The sequence below is a fragment of the Pygocentrus nattereri genome, chromosome 23, assembly GCF_015220715.1.
Source record: "Pygocentrus nattereri isolate fPygNat1 chromosome 23, fPygNat1.pri, whole genome shotgun sequence".
Taxonomy (NCBI): Eukaryota; Metazoa; Chordata; class Actinopteri; order Characiformes; family Serrasalmidae; genus Pygocentrus; species Pygocentrus nattereri.
The window spans coordinates 21,504,239-21,521,708 of NC_051233.1; the positions used below are offsets into that span (position 1 = coordinate 21,504,239).

General features: G+C 39.2%; 1 protein-coding gene across 1 annotated transcript in view; it reads right to left on the reverse strand.

Annotated features, from left to right (window-relative positions):
* lamc3 (laminin, gamma 3) overlaps positions 1-12,712 on the reverse strand; it is a 202,644-nt gene extending 189,932 nt beyond the window's left edge. The window contains exon 1 of the mRNA XM_017698781.2: positions 11,907-12,712. Coding sequence (XP_017554270.1) covers positions 11,907-12,285 — 379 coding nt within the window. The 5' untranslated portion in view covers positions 12,286-12,712. The remainder of the gene's footprint in view (positions 1-11,906) is intronic.
* Positions 12,713-17,470: the final 4,758 nt, after the last annotated feature.

The window sequence follows — 17,470 nt, forward strand, 5'->3', positions numbered from 1 at the left end:
TGCTTTGAGCCTTTGAGGCTTCTTGCTAGCATGGCATCAGTGATTCTGTCAGCCAGTGCAATCACGTTAACCACTCTGAAGTAGCGGCTCTGTCAGTGATAAATATTCTATAGCCACATGCACACGTATCTGAATGTTTCTGACCAAATTTTCCCAGTCCATTCTCAAAAAAAAAACATCTCCGTCCACACCAAGAGTCTTCTCTCCATTCATGAGCATTTTATCCCAGGAGAAACTATTATATTCTAAATTTTGCCGCCTTGAAAAGAACATGATGAGTATCATGTGTATCGCGTTACATATAATACATAGAGGCAAAATAGAATTAAGAAAATGAAGCAAGTTGAACAGAATGTAAATCACAGCCAGGTTAGCTGCATGAACCCGACAAGCCCAGTACAGGCCCACTCCAAAAAAAAGCAAGCCACTCGAGCTGAATATCATTGCTAGAATCATTGCACACGTTTAATCATGTAGAACTGAAGCTTTTTGTGTGCTACCTTGTTGTCTATCCTCATTTATAATATGCACGAGGCTTCCTTTACTGCTGGCTGTTTCTTTCTGAATGAGCTCATCAAGAATGCAGTCCAAGTGCCAGATTCTCAGAAGTGTTTCAAGAAAGAAAGTCGTCTTAAATGTGTCTTTTGCCATGGCGACATGTGATAATTAGAGCTGGCCTTCAATTAGAGCCAATAATGTCAAAACTCAGCCAAAACATGAGGAAAACCACCGCATCCCTATAATGATTCTAGGATTCTGTTATCGCTAAGCTAATAGCGATTCACATGAGTGTTTTGTGACAAGGCTGAAGTTAGCTTCTTCAGATTTTCCCTTCCACCTTAAACAGTGGCACATTTAGACACCAGAATGTAAGGGCTGCAGCATTTATGGTGGAACAAAACATTCAAAACAGGCAGTTCTGTATTAAACAGAGACATTTGAAGGTGGTTCCATGCTTTGCTTGAAGCTTCTGACAGACATAGTGGCATATATGCTACCTTGTAGCATTTTCACAGTGACCCTTTTGGGTCCTGAGTCCTGGAGTGGAGCTGCGACCGCTGTCTTTTGTGCCTCACAACCTAGTGACATATTCTGGACTCCCAGAAGGCTTAGAGTAATGTTTTTTTCTCACATAATTGGTCATGTCTATTGGAAATCAAAACATATCAATGAATAGATAGCATGAAAAACTTTTTTTTTCAATGGCCATTTGAAGAAATTAACATCTTTTATCTTACACTTAACAATGAAGGAATAATAGTACTGCCGTACTAGCAGAACTTAGAAATAAAAGCACAATTCTATTGAAAAAAAATTAACTACAAATTACAAACATGACATTTCAGGTTCCCAGAATCCATTAAGCCTTCTTTGAAGGCCTAAAAGGCCCTAAGGGTTCTCCTCTACCTTTTTGTAAGACAATAAGTTGGGATAAATGAATATGTGTCAAACTTAAGAATTTTAATTGTTCAGTGACCTACAAAAGTTTTTAAAAAATAAAAGCAGAGGTTCTAGGAAACCCCTCGATCAGAGCTTTGTAGAGTACCACTAATGATCTAAGATCAACTATATACAGTATGCATGTATAGGCATATGTGCATATAGGAATTATGGAAACATATCAGCATATTGTCACTGTCCAAACGAAACAAATATGTCCAAAATGGTAACTTTGCAGGACAGGACAAAACATTAAACAATATTCCAAGCAGTTTTGATGGATTTCCCTTGATCCATTCATCGATTACACAGGGTAAAGGTAAAGGCTTAAAAAAAAAAGTGAACATCAGCATTTGTTTTGGACAGTGATGATATGCAGTGATCTGAATATGTAAGTAATCACAAAATTAAATGTATGAGCACAAACAGTATGTAGACAATGTTACTGCCAATTGCCTTGAGAGAGAATGTGGTAGCACTTCATCACTGAAGGGTAGCACACATAAGTCTGCCTGACTCCTATGTAAGCATTTAGCACAACTGACAAAAATCTAGATAAACATTTATTAAAGCTTATTCTGGCAAGCATCAGTTGTCAATTTCAATGTCACTGTCATGAAAGACTTATGTAGGTGTTGTGCAGTCTTATAAATGCTGTACCTCAGTAAAGAGTATCTCAGAATATAATATTTATGTTTGTATATAATATTTATGTTGTTTATTTGTATGGAAGCTTTGTGAATTTTCAGTTTTATAGACAAGTTACAAGTTGAAGGCCATAAGATGAAATTTCTCTGCTTGATGTGAAAGAGTTTGAAGTAGCATGTAAACACTGTTAGAGCTTTATAATGTACCATAACCTCCTCAGTACATATGATCCATATATGGGAACTAAGCTGCAAAATCAGCCAATTTCCATTGCTTTTGTGATGTCAAAAAACAGTTCAGTCCATAACTGTTTTTCCCCACTCATTCACACTGAAGTCATAAGGAGTCATCTAACCTGTGCTGCTTTTCCATTGAAGCACAACACAAGGCAGCCAATTAGGACGTACATATCACTGTTGTTGGAACAAACCTTGTAACTCCATTTTTGTCGTTTTTCAGTTTTTGACATAATTTGAAAATGCTCACATTGTTTGTAAATTTTATGATGAATGGACTAAAAGAAATGCCCCAAAATGACAGGGGAAAAAATCTGGTTCCATTGACTTACATCAAAAATAAAGTAACTTTTTTCCTTCTCCTGTAAAGTTACCATTTTGGAGATATGTTTTATTCAGACAACAGTGATATATATATATATATATATATATATATATATATATATATATAGTCTTGAAGGCAGGTAAACAAAACACTAAGAAAGTGTAAACAAAAAACTAAGAACAAAACACAGGGAAGAAGACAAACACAAAAAGCAGCAGAGGTCTGGTGGCAGAGGATTCAGGTCAGGTAAACAGCCTGTAAAATGGTAATGGTCAATGGTCATGTTAACATGACTTAAGATGTTTTTTGTTATATGGACAGTTCTATGGAATTAGTTCAAGACTGGAGTCTCATAAAAAAAAAAAAATACCTAAAACTATTTAAATAAACCAGTATTCAGACTTCAGATGTTTGTTTTTTTTTTTTTCAATTTTCATTTTTAAATATCTTTTAGATCTGAAAATTGAAAGATTTAGATTTATGAGCTTAACTTTAAAATAAATAAATAAATAAATAACCTTTAGTAAAGAAATGCTATCTCATGTTTTTATGCCACTACTGAGACACAAGGAACCTGCATTTTAGAGCAAGAAGTGAAACGGCATCACCTCATGGCCACATAGTGAGCAGTTAGATTTTATTGTTTCGACGTCAATGTATCCCAGTGTCTGAAAGTCTGTGTGTAACATTAAGAACTATCACTAGTCAAACGTATGTTCTGCAATTAAATGAAATTTAAAATATTATGATTTTATGTGTCTACAGCGGTTCAAGGCTTTGTTTACTAGTCATATACTGGCAGTGTTTTGGAGTTATGCTCAAAATTAGCTACAATTACAAGTGAAATAATTCGGTAGAAAGATCCATATAACACCAAATGCATGACTTTAAGGGACTGCAAGAACCAACTTTGGCAAACTGCAGAGATGAAAACCTACAATGGTAAGAGTGCATGCTTTTTCCATGCACAAGCAGATTTGACAGGAGAACAGAGAGTTCAAGTGGACTTGACTCTTTCTATTGTAGCCCACAGTCTCATAAGTATCCAATCAGCAATGGTGTTATTTTTCCTCTTTCCAGCTGGACAGATGCAATTGTGAACACCATACATTTTCTGCTCCCAGAGCTTTACCAGCTCGGTCAGGGCAAAAAAATTGAGGCCCTTTTGTTGAACGATGATGGTTATGTGAACAAGAGCACACTCATTCTGAAGAGTTTGTAATGATGTGGTAAGTTGGAAGACATTAGCTTTTGTGGGCAGCTGTTTTGCATTGTATACTGCATGCCAAGTGACTGCTTACACAATGAGCCTTTTACAATATGGTTTGACGGGTAGACATGCACTGTCATCTCCAACGTAAAAGCTTTTTTGCACCTTTTTTGCTGTGATTTAAAGAAAGTAGATTTTTTATGGCAAGCATGCATTCAGGGATGCTATTCATCTCTATGCCTTTTCTTCATTGATGGAGCAGTTTTTGGAGAAAAGATGTGTCATCTCAAAGAACTCAGTCTGCGTTTGTTTCATGGGTGCTTTAAACATACTTGGAATTGCTTTGATCGGAACAGATGGACATGGCATTCTTGACATGGAGGCATGTTGCTCTAAGCTTTGTACATTTTCAGTCAAGTTGATTAAGCTGTTTGCAGACATTGTGAAATTGGTTGGGCAGTTATGAGGCTAGCAAGTCCAGACAGTATAATTTATAAATTAGCTTCACAGGCTGAGTCACTTAAAGCCTTTGTTCTCAAAGAGGGGTCTGTGACGTGTCGTCAGGGGGCTCTGAGATTTTATAGAGTCTCTAGGCATCCTCATAATGTAATACTTTTTAACGTGTAAGATTTTTTAACGTTACCCCAAATGTAATTCCAAATCAGATTTGCAGTGACTATATTCCACATTACAGTTACTCTTTAGAGTAAATCATGTCCATATTGCTGGTTATGCTTGTGTATGCTAGCTCAACAGCAGGTAATGTTTAATGCACAGTCACAGGAGTGACCACATATTATTCAATGTGTGTAACATCTAATGATCTCTAAAACGTATAAAATAAAATGATGTCTGTCACCTCAAATCTAGACCATATACATTCAAATTCGAATTGATACTACTTATTAGGGCAGTAGCCTTCATCAGACCCCCTATAGGGGAATTGAAATTACCTAATAATACTAACTAGGACATGATATGTGAAATTATGTGAGTCTGTATTGAGCTGCTAGCAAGCAATAAGGGGTGAAACCCCCCTGCTGTGAAAATAAATCACACCTCTCCACAGAGATAAAATAGTCAGCACAAAGGCAGCTTTCTTCACTGAGTACAACTTCACTTAAACATAATAAAAAAAAAAAGAAGATGAAAACCCAGTTTGCTTCCAGTTATGTACAAAGCCAATTCCAAACAATTGGGACTCTATGTGAAAAGCTAAAGTAAACAGAAAGCTATGATTAGTAAATTTGGTTTAACTTGTATTACATTGAAAATGGCACAAAAACACTATTTTATGGGTTACCTCATGGACTTTATTGTTTGCTGTGAATATGTCACTGTTGTCAGAACAAACCCCTTGAATCTCCAAAATGACAACTTTACAGGAAAGAGAAAAAAACCTACTTTACTTTTAATGTAAGTAAACAGAACCAAACTTTTTTCCAACTCACTTTGTGTCATTTTGAATCCATTCATCATGAAATTTACATACAATGTAAAGGGTAACAGGTATTTTCAAATTATGTCAAAACTGAAAAACATCAAAAATGGAGATACAAGGTTATGCCCATTCCAAACTTGATGCCTGCAACATAACATAATTCCAAAACGTTGGGAGAGCAGTGTGTTTACCACTGTATTACATCAATTTTCCTTTTAACAGTGTTAAATAATTGTTTGGGGGCTGAAGACAAAAACGGACTCAGTTTTGAAGGTTCTTCTGTATTACAGATCTTTAGATGTGAAACCACATGGGGTCTTTGCCCCATTTTCAGCTTAATAAGACCTAATAAGACAGCTCTGGACTGCAGGCTGGCCATTCTAGCATTCTCCAATTACCCAGCTATACTGTTGTAAGACATGCAATATGTGGTTTGGTGTTGTCATGTTGAAATAAGTATGGACATCTCCGAAAAAGACAGCATCTAAATTTTTTTTTAATGTGTTCAGCAATAATAGTGCTTTCAGCGATGTGCCAGCTACCCACTCACTCGTCCTCAATCATAACAGAGGCTGGATTTTGAACTTTATGCTGTTAACAATCTGGTCTTTTTCCTTTTTGGTCCGTATCTCATCCTTGCTCATAAAGATCTAGGCCTTTCCAGAATGCACCTTTTATATTCAAGCATTATTGCCTCACCTATTTAAGATGTTTTTTGAACATTTCAGAATGTTGCTAGTCCTAAATCGCCCCTGTCCCAACATTTTTGGAATGTGTTGCACATCTATTTCAGAAGAAACATATATTTACAAAAAACAATAAAATTCATAAGATAAACCATTGCATGTCTTGTCTTTATATTGTCTTTGTTTAAATACAGGCCAAAAGCAGATTTATAAATCAGTGCTTTAAGTTTTTATTTGCACTTTTTTGGAATTTGGTTTGTATACATTATGGACATTTCCATCATAGAATCATCTACTTTTTGTAGAACAAAAACACTGTGAGACCACAAAAAAGATGGAAATTGCCCCCCACGGATACTGTTTTATTTATTTATTTATTTATTTATTTATTTTATGATGGTGATGGTGGTAAAGATATGTACATGACAAATATTGTATCTGCATTGACCCAGACTTCATGTTTTGTATTGCATCTTCTTATTCTAATCACAATAGCTTATAATTGAAACTGCCAAATAGACTGCCTTGTTTAGAGATGAAGATGAACCTAGCCAAATCAACAGCATTTAATAAAGAATGGATTAAAGTATGTAAAAAGGTGGTAGCCAACAAGACCATGAAGCTATCCACACAATGACCCTGATTCTGTCAGCAAAGTAAAATTAATTTTAACCAAATAATGGGAAATACAGCCTTAAAAAAGCCAAAGCCCCTGAAAAAGTGTTTCTTCTTATTGAGTATTTCAGTGGATTGCCAGAAGCAAAAAGCCACAAAAAGGAAGAGAACTGTAGGAGTTAGTTGAGCTAATTAACTTAAAGCCATAGCTTAATGAAAAGATTCAGTGAGGGCGAGAATTCAGGAACTCCTGACTGATATTTAGTTATAAAATCTGGACAGATAATGTGGGGTCTGCGCATTTTTTTCACAAAGCAAGGGGTCCCTGGCTTCAAAAGTCCTGACATGAAGCATAGATTCACTGTTTTGAACCCAGAGCCAATAAAAATATTGATTCCCATTATCCCATATTTTATTGTCATGCACAACACAACCTCACTGAAATCTTTAGTACTAACAAATTCACTAACCTTTTGCAACCTGTCACAGTCCAGTGGAGCAATTTTTTAAGCTTTCAAAAAACACTATTTCACGGAAATGTCAACTTCCTTTTGTATGTAGTAACAGTGGATTAAAAGTAACAGTATCACTGGAACTGCTTCAGCTCGCTGTAGTACAGGGCGAGTCAAAAGTCACAGGACACCATTTTATTTATTTATTTATTTTTATTCTATCATCGACTTTTATCTCTGGGGTCATCTCAGACAAATTGTGTATGCTCAGAAAGTCTGCAACAAACACCACCTTCAGCACCACATCGCGGCGGTTTGTGACAGCATAAAAAATAAAATGAAATGATGTCCTGTGACTTTTGACTCACCCTGTACCTCTCTTGTAAAGATTTCCAGGAAGATACCAGGAAGCTATAACTTGACCCAGCAATCCCAAAAAAGGAAGACAGAGAACACAATGTTGTCAGCTAGTTTTTCCTCTCATTCAAATTGGGTCACATCTGTGCTGTTCCAAACTGAGGCAACAGAATGTAAACTGGCTCTCTCTTCAGCCATCTAAGGGACGCAAAAGACCCCCCAGACACTTTTACGTAACAACACATCTGTTCCAACTGTCCGACAGAGGCAGGTTCCAGCATGACATACAAGAGTTGAGGAACTTGGGCTAAGCATTTGCCAACCTAATGTCATACTATTAGCAGCAGTCTGCTAAATGATGTTAATTGAAAATTTTACGTGACGTCTCAGGTAGTAGGCCGCTTAAACGGTAAAATAAATACTGCAAGCTTGTATGTCACTTTAACTTTAGCTTGCTGTTAGCAAATCACATGAAAAGGATTGCGCTAATAAATAAAAACAATGACCGGCGTTGGGAGCAGGATGGGAAAAGATCAAATCACTCTTTATCACATTAAATATCTTTGCATGTATCATGCAAACAAAGATTCTTGAAGCTGGAGTATAAACAAAGTGCTAGCATTAGCAGTATTATTCAGTATCCATCAAATTTAAACAGTCCACATCAATCTTGAATAGTTATGATGATCTTAATGATATGCCTGATGTAATCTCAGGTATGATTGTATTAGGGATGCTCAATTTGGGCTTTAGGCACATTGTAGGCCTTAGTTGCGTGATTTTATTTGTAATTTATGAGCTTGTTGTTCTGTGATCAGTAGAAAATGGGTTGGTTTCCCAGTCAGAGATTAAGCCTAGTCAGACATCCCAACTTGCAAAAATTAATTTCAGGGAGACACCCCCCCCCACCCCCACAACCCCAACCCCCCCCCCCGGCCACTGCAAAAAAAAAAAAAAATACAATACATCTTATGCAACAAACATAACTTTACTTTAAGCTCCACAAACTTACAGAACTTTTTTTTTACAGCAAAGGCTTCGACATTAGACCCCCTAACTTTCTACATCACAATTCTGAAATAAGTATTACAAACTGTACAGCGGGCAAGACTGTCATTGTTCTTTACTTTGACCAGACATGGATATATTTTAGAGTAGTCAGAGGTAAAATGAGTTTTATATTTCTTCTTTTTGGAAGGCCCTGCATCCGCTTTCCCTCCCTCCGCCATGATGCTCCTTCTGTCACTGAACGCATCCCGTCCAGGAGGGGAAAAAACACTGCCCGCCCACACTAAAAACTGATTGGCAGACTCACAGACTCTTTGGAGAGAACAGGCCAATCAGAACCCTCTCTGTTTTGCATGCGCTTCATGAATATGCACATGAGGGGAGCGCCACTCTCTCCCTCTCCCTCTCTTTCCCACATGCGATTGGGGGGAAAAGTCTGTGTCGCCTGCGCGCGCGTTTATGTTCACTCTTGGGCCACTACTTCTGGATTCCGGGAGATTTTATCTGACTTCCGGCCATCAGGGAGATACTATTGATATGCGGGAGACTCCCGCGACTTCCGGGAGACTTGGCATGTCTGCCTACTCTTGGGATAGATGGCATTCTTGGTTGGGAAAGTGTAGTGGTTAACACCTCTGCCTTCTGCACTGTAGACTGGGGTTCAATCCCCCACCAGGGCAAACACCCTACACTATACCAATAAGAGTCCTTGGGCAAGACTCCTAACACCACCTTGGCCTACCTGTGTAAAATGACCAAATTGTAAGTTGCTCTGGATAAGACCGTCAGACAAATGCCATACATGTAAATGCATTCTGAATGAAAAAAAGAAAATCTAGGGCTTAATTCCTATCTGGGAACCAACCCTATATGGCCTCATGTCTGGGGTTTGGGCTGTTTCCCTCTAATTCATATATAGCATCTGCAGGAAAGCCTTGGCCTTTTCATGGAAAGCAAATGTATCATGTTGTAAAAAGAAAGAACTAATAGACCATTCTTCTGTGCTTGTTCATGTGGAAGAGTAAATAGTAGCATTAAATAGCTTCCATTAACACTGTAAACAATGACCGATACCGCCTGGAGTCATTGCTGCATTCCTAAATGCTCCAATAATTCAACTAAGCAGCCTTACCTGTGTTTCCACTTGATCAAGTTTGAAAAAAAAAAAAACCTCAACTTCAGCTGCAAAATTTTACCTCATGATGTGTCACTTTTAACTAGGTGACCGACCAAAAACGGAGGGTAAAACTGAAATGGAGAGCGACGTGGGCTGTACAGTAGGACAGGTTTACTTATATTTGTGGCGAAAATGCTCAGGTCCAAGACAAATATTTATTCGCGGGTGTATTTACAGAGGTTTGTGTAATAACCCTGAGAAATGGACTCCTCACCACTGCAGCTTGGTGAGTAGTGTACTGTAATGTAAAAATACGATGCTGTGTCTTTGCTGGTTGTGCTGTTCAGGGCACTTGCTGTTGTTTGTAATGTTTACATGGGCTGAGTAGGAAGAATTAGACCTAATGGACTTTTTCTTCCTCCAAAATTAAATGCAATGAGTACAAATCTGTTTAAGGTGTTGATGTGGTGTTGAACATAAATAAGTTTTGCACAATTAGAGTTTACAACCATTTGTCACTGTGTTTGCACACTGTGAAATTAGACCTCTGCATTTAACCCATCCGTGCAGTGAAACACCCACATACATGAACACTAGTGAACACACACACTAGGGGGCAGTGAGCACACTTGCCCAGAGCAGTGGGCAACCCTATCCATGGCACCCGGGGAGCAATTGGGGGTTAGGTGCCCTGCTCAAGGGCAATTCAGTCATGGACTATCAGCCAATGGGATCGAACCGGCAACCTTCCGGTCACAGGACTGGTTCCCTAACCTCCAGCCCACAACTGCCCCTTAATGCACTTTGGCCTAGTCAAACTAGCCTTTCCATCCATGTTGGAGGAACTACCAGACATGCCAACTGCTCTCTTATTATCTGCACTGAGTTCAAAGGAAGATTTTTGAGGGAGGCTGAAAATGTTGACCCTTTATGTAGGAACCTATAGTCACAGCCTTGACTGCTTAGTCTATAAAAGTAGCCAGATAGTGTGATTTAATGTCTTATTGCTTGGTGAATTCTAAATTATTTTCTTTTCATCTTAACAGCTCATAACAGCTCAGCAGTGCCAGAGTGGCTAAAAGTCAATGAAAACCAGTAGCAATCAGCAACCACTTAGCATGATCTGATTTGCATACTGCTAAGCAGAGCCCACTACCTAACATTTGTAATAAGTAACACTAGCATTTTAGAAGTTAGTTTTGCTTTAAAAGTTAAAGAAAACCAAAATTCAAAAGGTAGCTGCAACTTCAGTTTCCTCCTTAATATCTGCAGTTTCTCCCATACGATGAGATCAAATGCAAAGACAAAGGTGACTTTTTCCTAAGTCTCCTGCTGCTTGGCAATTTCTCCTCAGGATAAGATCTCAGAACACTCACATGTCTTCTCTTCACTTTAAACACAGATCTCAATACAGTCACACATTGTGCTCAGATATGCCAACATACTAACAATGGGTTGCATTCTCCAACTGTTCTTAAGAAATTATGCAGTTTTCACAAAGATTCTGACATTCACTTGTGTTTTCTCATCTGGGATTAGTTCTTTGGTAAGAATAGAATCTACACACACTCAAGAGCCCAAAAGTGTGAATAATTCAGTGGTTTAAGAACACATCATGAATCTGACGTAAACTTTTTCACAGCACTTTTCTCAAGAAAAATTAAAGAAAAAAACCCACTAAAGGTGCACTGATCTTTATCTGCAACCAAACTTATCGGCCCTTTATTGCTCCTGTGTCTCAAGTCTCCCATTCATCTAATACTATTTCTCTTAAGGAATTTGAGGAGAGTGACCATTAACTCCCCCGAGACCTCAAAGATCGATAAAATGTTCCTCTAGTCTTTTATAGACCATGAAGTAGCAGAAACCACATACATAACAATAACTTCACTAATTGTTTCACTAACTTAATTTAAATAATTTAAATAATTGTAACTGCTTTATACCTGATGTTTCATATTACTATCACAATCACCGCCACCTTACTGTACTCATAAGTACTTAAATCTGGTGTACATACTGTAAATTCTCTATATTGTCTTAAATTATTAGTAAAGTGTTTATTTTTACATAAATGGCTGCAACTGTAACAACTGCAATTTCCCCCTGGGATCAATAAAGGAATCTGAATCTGAACTTTAAAACATATTGGCATTTTGGCAAGTTAGATGAGTGGGTGATAATTTAGGCATGCACTTTGCATGATGCTAAGCTGGTGGCTATGAGAGTCCAATACTTATCAGGTACATTAGCCTTGTAACCCCAATGCGAAACTAAATAAACACTTAACATGTCTTAACTGTTGGACAACTGGGATAAGTGGAAAATAGTGTATATTTTTGCCTATTCTTTTAAAGATGGAATCTCTTACCTAAGTGTAGCGTGAGGTTGACAGAGTTAGGATACTGTACTCCATAGAACATGGTCTGGCTTTGCCACCAAGTTGGTTCCTCATCGGTGTGAAAGTCCGTTAGATAGGTGGCGTTGTGGTTCCTTCCAAGGTCCGAAGCGTCGCAATGGCGACATGAACGTGTGGAACCGGTTTGCATGCAGTAGTCCTCAGGTGGTGTGCCGCACACGTTTGAAACTATTACAGTACGATTGAAAGCTGCATTCTCAAATTTGGGCATGCAGCGGCTAGGTGTGCCTTCTTCATTGTAACAGGAGTCCATTCCCGCAAGAACGCAGGAATTTGAGAGAACGAGAAGGAAAAGGAGGGAGATGGGAATGGAAAGCGGAGTAGAATGCATCTTTTTTTTTTTCTGAAAAGTGACTAAGCAATTTTAAAAATAACAGAGAAAAGTCAATGAAAGGTACATTCATACAAAAGTTCTAACTCAAACATATGAACATAAATCACAGACTACATACAACATACTCGTCAGTATAAAGACATTTACAGTCATGCACACGCTAGCTTCACAATTCAGCTACAGTGATACATTCGATGACAAGAGCACGAAGATTCTTTTGCAGTGACATGCAGCACACAGAAATGAGCGGTTCCATGCACTTCACAAACTTAGCTCACTCACACGTTTGCAAAAAGAATGGGTAAAAAAGTGCATGATGTCCTAAATGCTTCTTTGTGCCTTCATATGTAGTGCTCCCTCCTCATCCCTCTTTTTCCTGTAGACTACTAACATGTGTTTCCCTCTAAGCAGTGGTCTGAGACAAATACACACACACAAGGGCCAAGCCAGACTAAGGGAGAGGCGGGTAATAGGGGGAGTAGGCTGAAAGGGGAGGTCCAAGATAAAGATAAAAGGAGAGTTGGAGGTATGGAGATAATTAAAGAGGTGAAGGGGTCACAGTAACAGGCACCCCCTTTTGAGAAGAACTGGTACTGCAGTTCCATTATAGTATATTGTAGTAGACCTCGAAATACTTGAAATATTCAAAATGTAAATGTCCCCAGGAGCTCAGTCTTTTGTACCTACCTATCTGCATGAACAAGACATCTGGCATCCTTTCTTTGCTGCAAGTTCATTAAAGCGTGGGCTCAATTTCTGAGCTACCGAGCTGAAGTTGATGTTGTTGGTTGAACTGCAGCTGAAATGCAGCTAGTGTGTTTGGTTATATGATTGGTGTAGAATTGTGTAGAGCTGTGAATTGAGGTATAACCGTTGCGTCATATGTTGTTGTTGGGAGAGTCAAAGTGCACAACGTTGCAGTGCATGATGGGGACTGTAGTGCAGCGCATTGTGAAACAGGCTAATATTAGCAAGCAAGCAAGTAATATTATTAAAAACTTAAAATACTTCTGTGGGCCAGAAAGGATTGTATCACAGACCTGATCTGGCCCACGGGCCTTGTGTTTGACACATAGTACCTAGGGTTAACTTAAAAATAACTAGCATGCAGCTAAATATTATTTTAGAAGTCCTTTATTTTAAAGAATCAACAATATTAAACAATCATTAAACAATGATTTTGAATATCCATCCATCCATCCATCCATTTTCTAAGCCGCTTCTCCATCAGGGTCGCGGGGGGGAGCTGGAGCCTATCCCAGCAGTCTTCGGGCGGAAGGCAGGATACACCCTGGACAGGTCGCCTGTCCATCGCAGGGCAGACACACAGACACAGACAGCCACTCACACCTAGGGGCAATTTAGCATGTCCAATTGGCCTGACTGCATGTCTTTGGACTGTGGGAGGAAACCGGAGAACCCGGAGGAAATGATTTTGAATATATATTTTATAATTATATTTGCACTTAGTTTTAAACATATTGGTGTTGACTGGTCCCAAGATATCACCATTGTTTCTTTATTGGAAAAAAAAGGCAAGTTGTGCCAATTTATGGGCAACACAGTGCGCATGGAGTAGGTGCCAGATGTCATTGGCTTGCTTTGTCCACTCAGCTTGGGTGCTAATTGCTCTCCAGATGTAAGGGGAAGCAATGCCTTAGAGAGCATAGAGACAGTTGTACTGGAGTTGTTTTAAGGCACCCAGTCACTATCCTGCAGGTCTCATTGAGGATAGGGTCAATTCTGTGTGCATGGCAGGATCTACTCCATACTGGACGGGCGTACTCAGCAGCGGAAAAACACAGGGCTAGGTTGTTTCTGGTGGAGACCTTGGCTCTTGTCTTCCTAATGTGTTCTCTATAACTCAGGGTACGGGCTAAGGTTACTCCCAGGTATACTGGATACTGGTTGTTTTCTAACCTCGTGTTGTCCCAGGTTATGTTGAACTCCTGTTTTGCTTCCCTGTTTTTTGAGGTGGAAGCTGCTGATTTGGGTCTTCCCAGGATTTGGGTGCAGGTGGTTTTTGTAGATAATATGTTGACATATGTGAGAGGCATTTTTCCAGGATAGACTCAGCTTCTCGGAAGCCATGCTGCTGTGTTGCCAGGGCTAGGTCACCTGCATAGATTAACCTACTGCATCCTTTCAGTAGGCTGGTTGTTGGTGTACACATTGAATAGGAGAGGTGCCAAGACACTGCCTTGTGGTAGCCCATTGGTCTGGTGGAACCATCTGCTTTTCTTGTTGTTGAGTATAATGTAGAACATCTGGTTGCTCAGGAGGCATCTGATTACACTGCATAGTTTAGCATCGCCTGTCATGTCATATAGTTCTTTGATCAGCAGCCTGTGTTGAACAGTGTCATAAGCTGCTGGCAAATCGACAAAAGCGACGGTGGTTATCATCTTCTTCTGATATCCATCTTCAATGTCATTATGTCTTTAGGTCCCGCCACTTTCTCCAGCTTCATGGTGCCAAGTCCTGCTTCAAACTCTTCCATAGTGAAAGGCTTGATTAGTATAGACATGTCCTGTAGGTTTCTTGGGATGATTGTATTGTGGTGTCCTTTAGCCCTGAGCCTGCCTATTCATTTCCCATTGGCTACCAGTTGGCTCCTGACCTGGTTCGGTGTGATGTCCGGTATGGTTGGTGGTGTGATCTTATCTCCACTTGTGGATGGTGGCCCATGCTTTTTTGCTGTTCTGAGACATAATGGTGTTTTCTATGAGGTTTTGCCAGGTTCTCTGTTTCTCCTTTCCCAGAAATTCTATGAGTGCCTCTTCTAATTCGTGAGTGGTATCTTTTCAAACTCTGATTCACATTGCTCCAGCAGCTGTGAGGATTCCTCTGTGATGCTAGGTATGTGTTTTTTTTTGAGCACATGCTGTCTTCTTCACAGCCCGGACAAACTTGGCATAGTTGTCAGGTGAGGGTTCAACGTCCAGAAGAGCATTTTTCTTTCCCTCTCTATAGTAGTCCTATTTGGCCTTCTTAAGGTTGAAATGGTGTCTAAAGGGGACTTCACACTTTGTTATGGCAGACTTTATAGTGATTGAGATCGGGTGGTGTTGTGACTTTGGGACCGGTTGTAAGCGCTGCTTTCTCGCTCAGATGTGCTAGTCTCTGACTGGTGAAACATAGGTCTGGGTTGTAACCTCATTTTCAGTGGCTGTTAAAAGACTTTGGGAATTTAGTGTCATGTATTAACTCTGTATATTTTCCATCCAGCTTTCAACTAGTTCACCATCACTATTAATAGAGTCATAGCCGTACATTATGTGGTGAGAGCTAAAGTCTCCAATCACAACAGTGTACTTCTTTCTACATTTGGATGGTCGGTCGGGCCATACAAAGGGGCTGGCAGGTGGTTTGTACAGAGAGATGATGGAAATCTCTGACATGCAGACAGTGATGTCTCCACGTTTGTGTCTGAGCTGCTGGTATGAATGTCACTGAAATCCAGCTGGGGCTTCACGAATATGGCTGATCCATACTTAGGATGACGAAATTCAGCTACCAGTTTCATGCCTCGCAATTTTGGCCATTTGCTCGTTAGGCCCAAATGGGTCTCCTGCATACAGACAACATCTGATCCATCGCAGTGGCTAGCTAGCACATCGGCCTTTATTATAGTGTATCAATATTAATTGAGGTCACTACTAGTGCTGACATCATGGCTTGCTGTGCTATCAAGAAAAGACTTGATTCTTGGTGGTGGTCGGTGGTTGCAGATTTGGCTACTTCAGTCATTTACTGTAGTACAGCTCCTGTCATCATCATTGCCTGGGGTGCGCCACGTGGAGGCTTCTGCATGCATCCCTCCATTCCAATCCAATTCCCTTTGTGTTTTTCCTATTTTCCAACACACTTCAATTTTAGCACATATTAAATTAGTAATCTCAGTCTGGTAGGTTAGAGCAAAGAAAATGGAAAAATGTGCCTGGGATTGAGAGCCACTAACATATTCTCAAAGATTTTTGGTTGCCACATTAAACAGTAAATTGGCTCAATAGGCAACAAAACAAAGAAAGCTTATAAGATGATTTTGGTTGAAATTTCATTATCCTATAAAATTAAGAGGCTGTGATTATGCCATGTCCTGCCACTGCTTGTTATACTGTATTCTATTCTCCAATTATTTCTCTGAAGTAATTTCTGGTTGCTTGGGTTGCCCCTACATCAAATGTATAATTACAAAATGGCCAATAAAGGGAACAATTGGCAATGATGTTCTATGTGTTATGTCTTAGTTCTTTTTGTTGTAACTGTTAGCAACCTAATGATCTTCAAGTAAATGAAAAGACATGTACCATTATAAGGTTATTTTGATGAGCTTAGGCTCATGTGTGACCACTCTAGAGCATTGCTATTCTATTGCAGTGCTTTTCTATGAAGACTATACAAGCTGTGTGTGTCAGCATTGAAATTCACTAATTAGGAGTGTGGATATTTCTGGACATACAGTATACAATATTTTTTATTTTCAAAATTTAATTGTTGCATGATAAATCAGAAGCCTTGCCGCTACTAGAGACAGTAGTATTCTATTCTGTGGCAATTTAATACATTATCTTAAATGAGCTATGGTTGCTTGCCTTCTGCAATAGTAGTACTGTTGGAAATGGCCCTATGGTAAAGTAATAAAACAGCTCTCGGTAATAGACATCGACAACTGTTTTTCAGCCCCGGGAAGATGAGGGAGCTTGGCAAAGTTCAAAACAAGGCTACTGTTATCTCAAACATTTTGGTGATGAGATAATTACAAGGAGAAGAAAGAATTAAATGTCTGAAGTCATGTCTCACTGGCCAGAGTGATTTCTGTTCTTTTGGCATTTGTTAGTTTAAATAAACTAGCTTCACTAGCCTAATGCTATTCAATCAGCTATTAAGTTTGTTTTTGTTGTTTGTTTGTTTGGATCATATTTTAAATGTTGAAGTGAATGTCCAGGCTATGATGTCTCAATCTAGCCTATCTGCCATAATTTGGGGAAATTACACAGATACTTTATCCCATATGAATCACCCAGTCAAATCCCTTACAAATAACCTTACAGCTCAAATAGTGCTTCTCTGAGAGCAAGAGGATAGTGGGCCACTGATGGAAAATCTGAGGGTCCACTGGCATTTTCAGGGTGGCCCACTAGTGGTTAAGCATTAGACAAAATTCTGTATTAGACAAAAT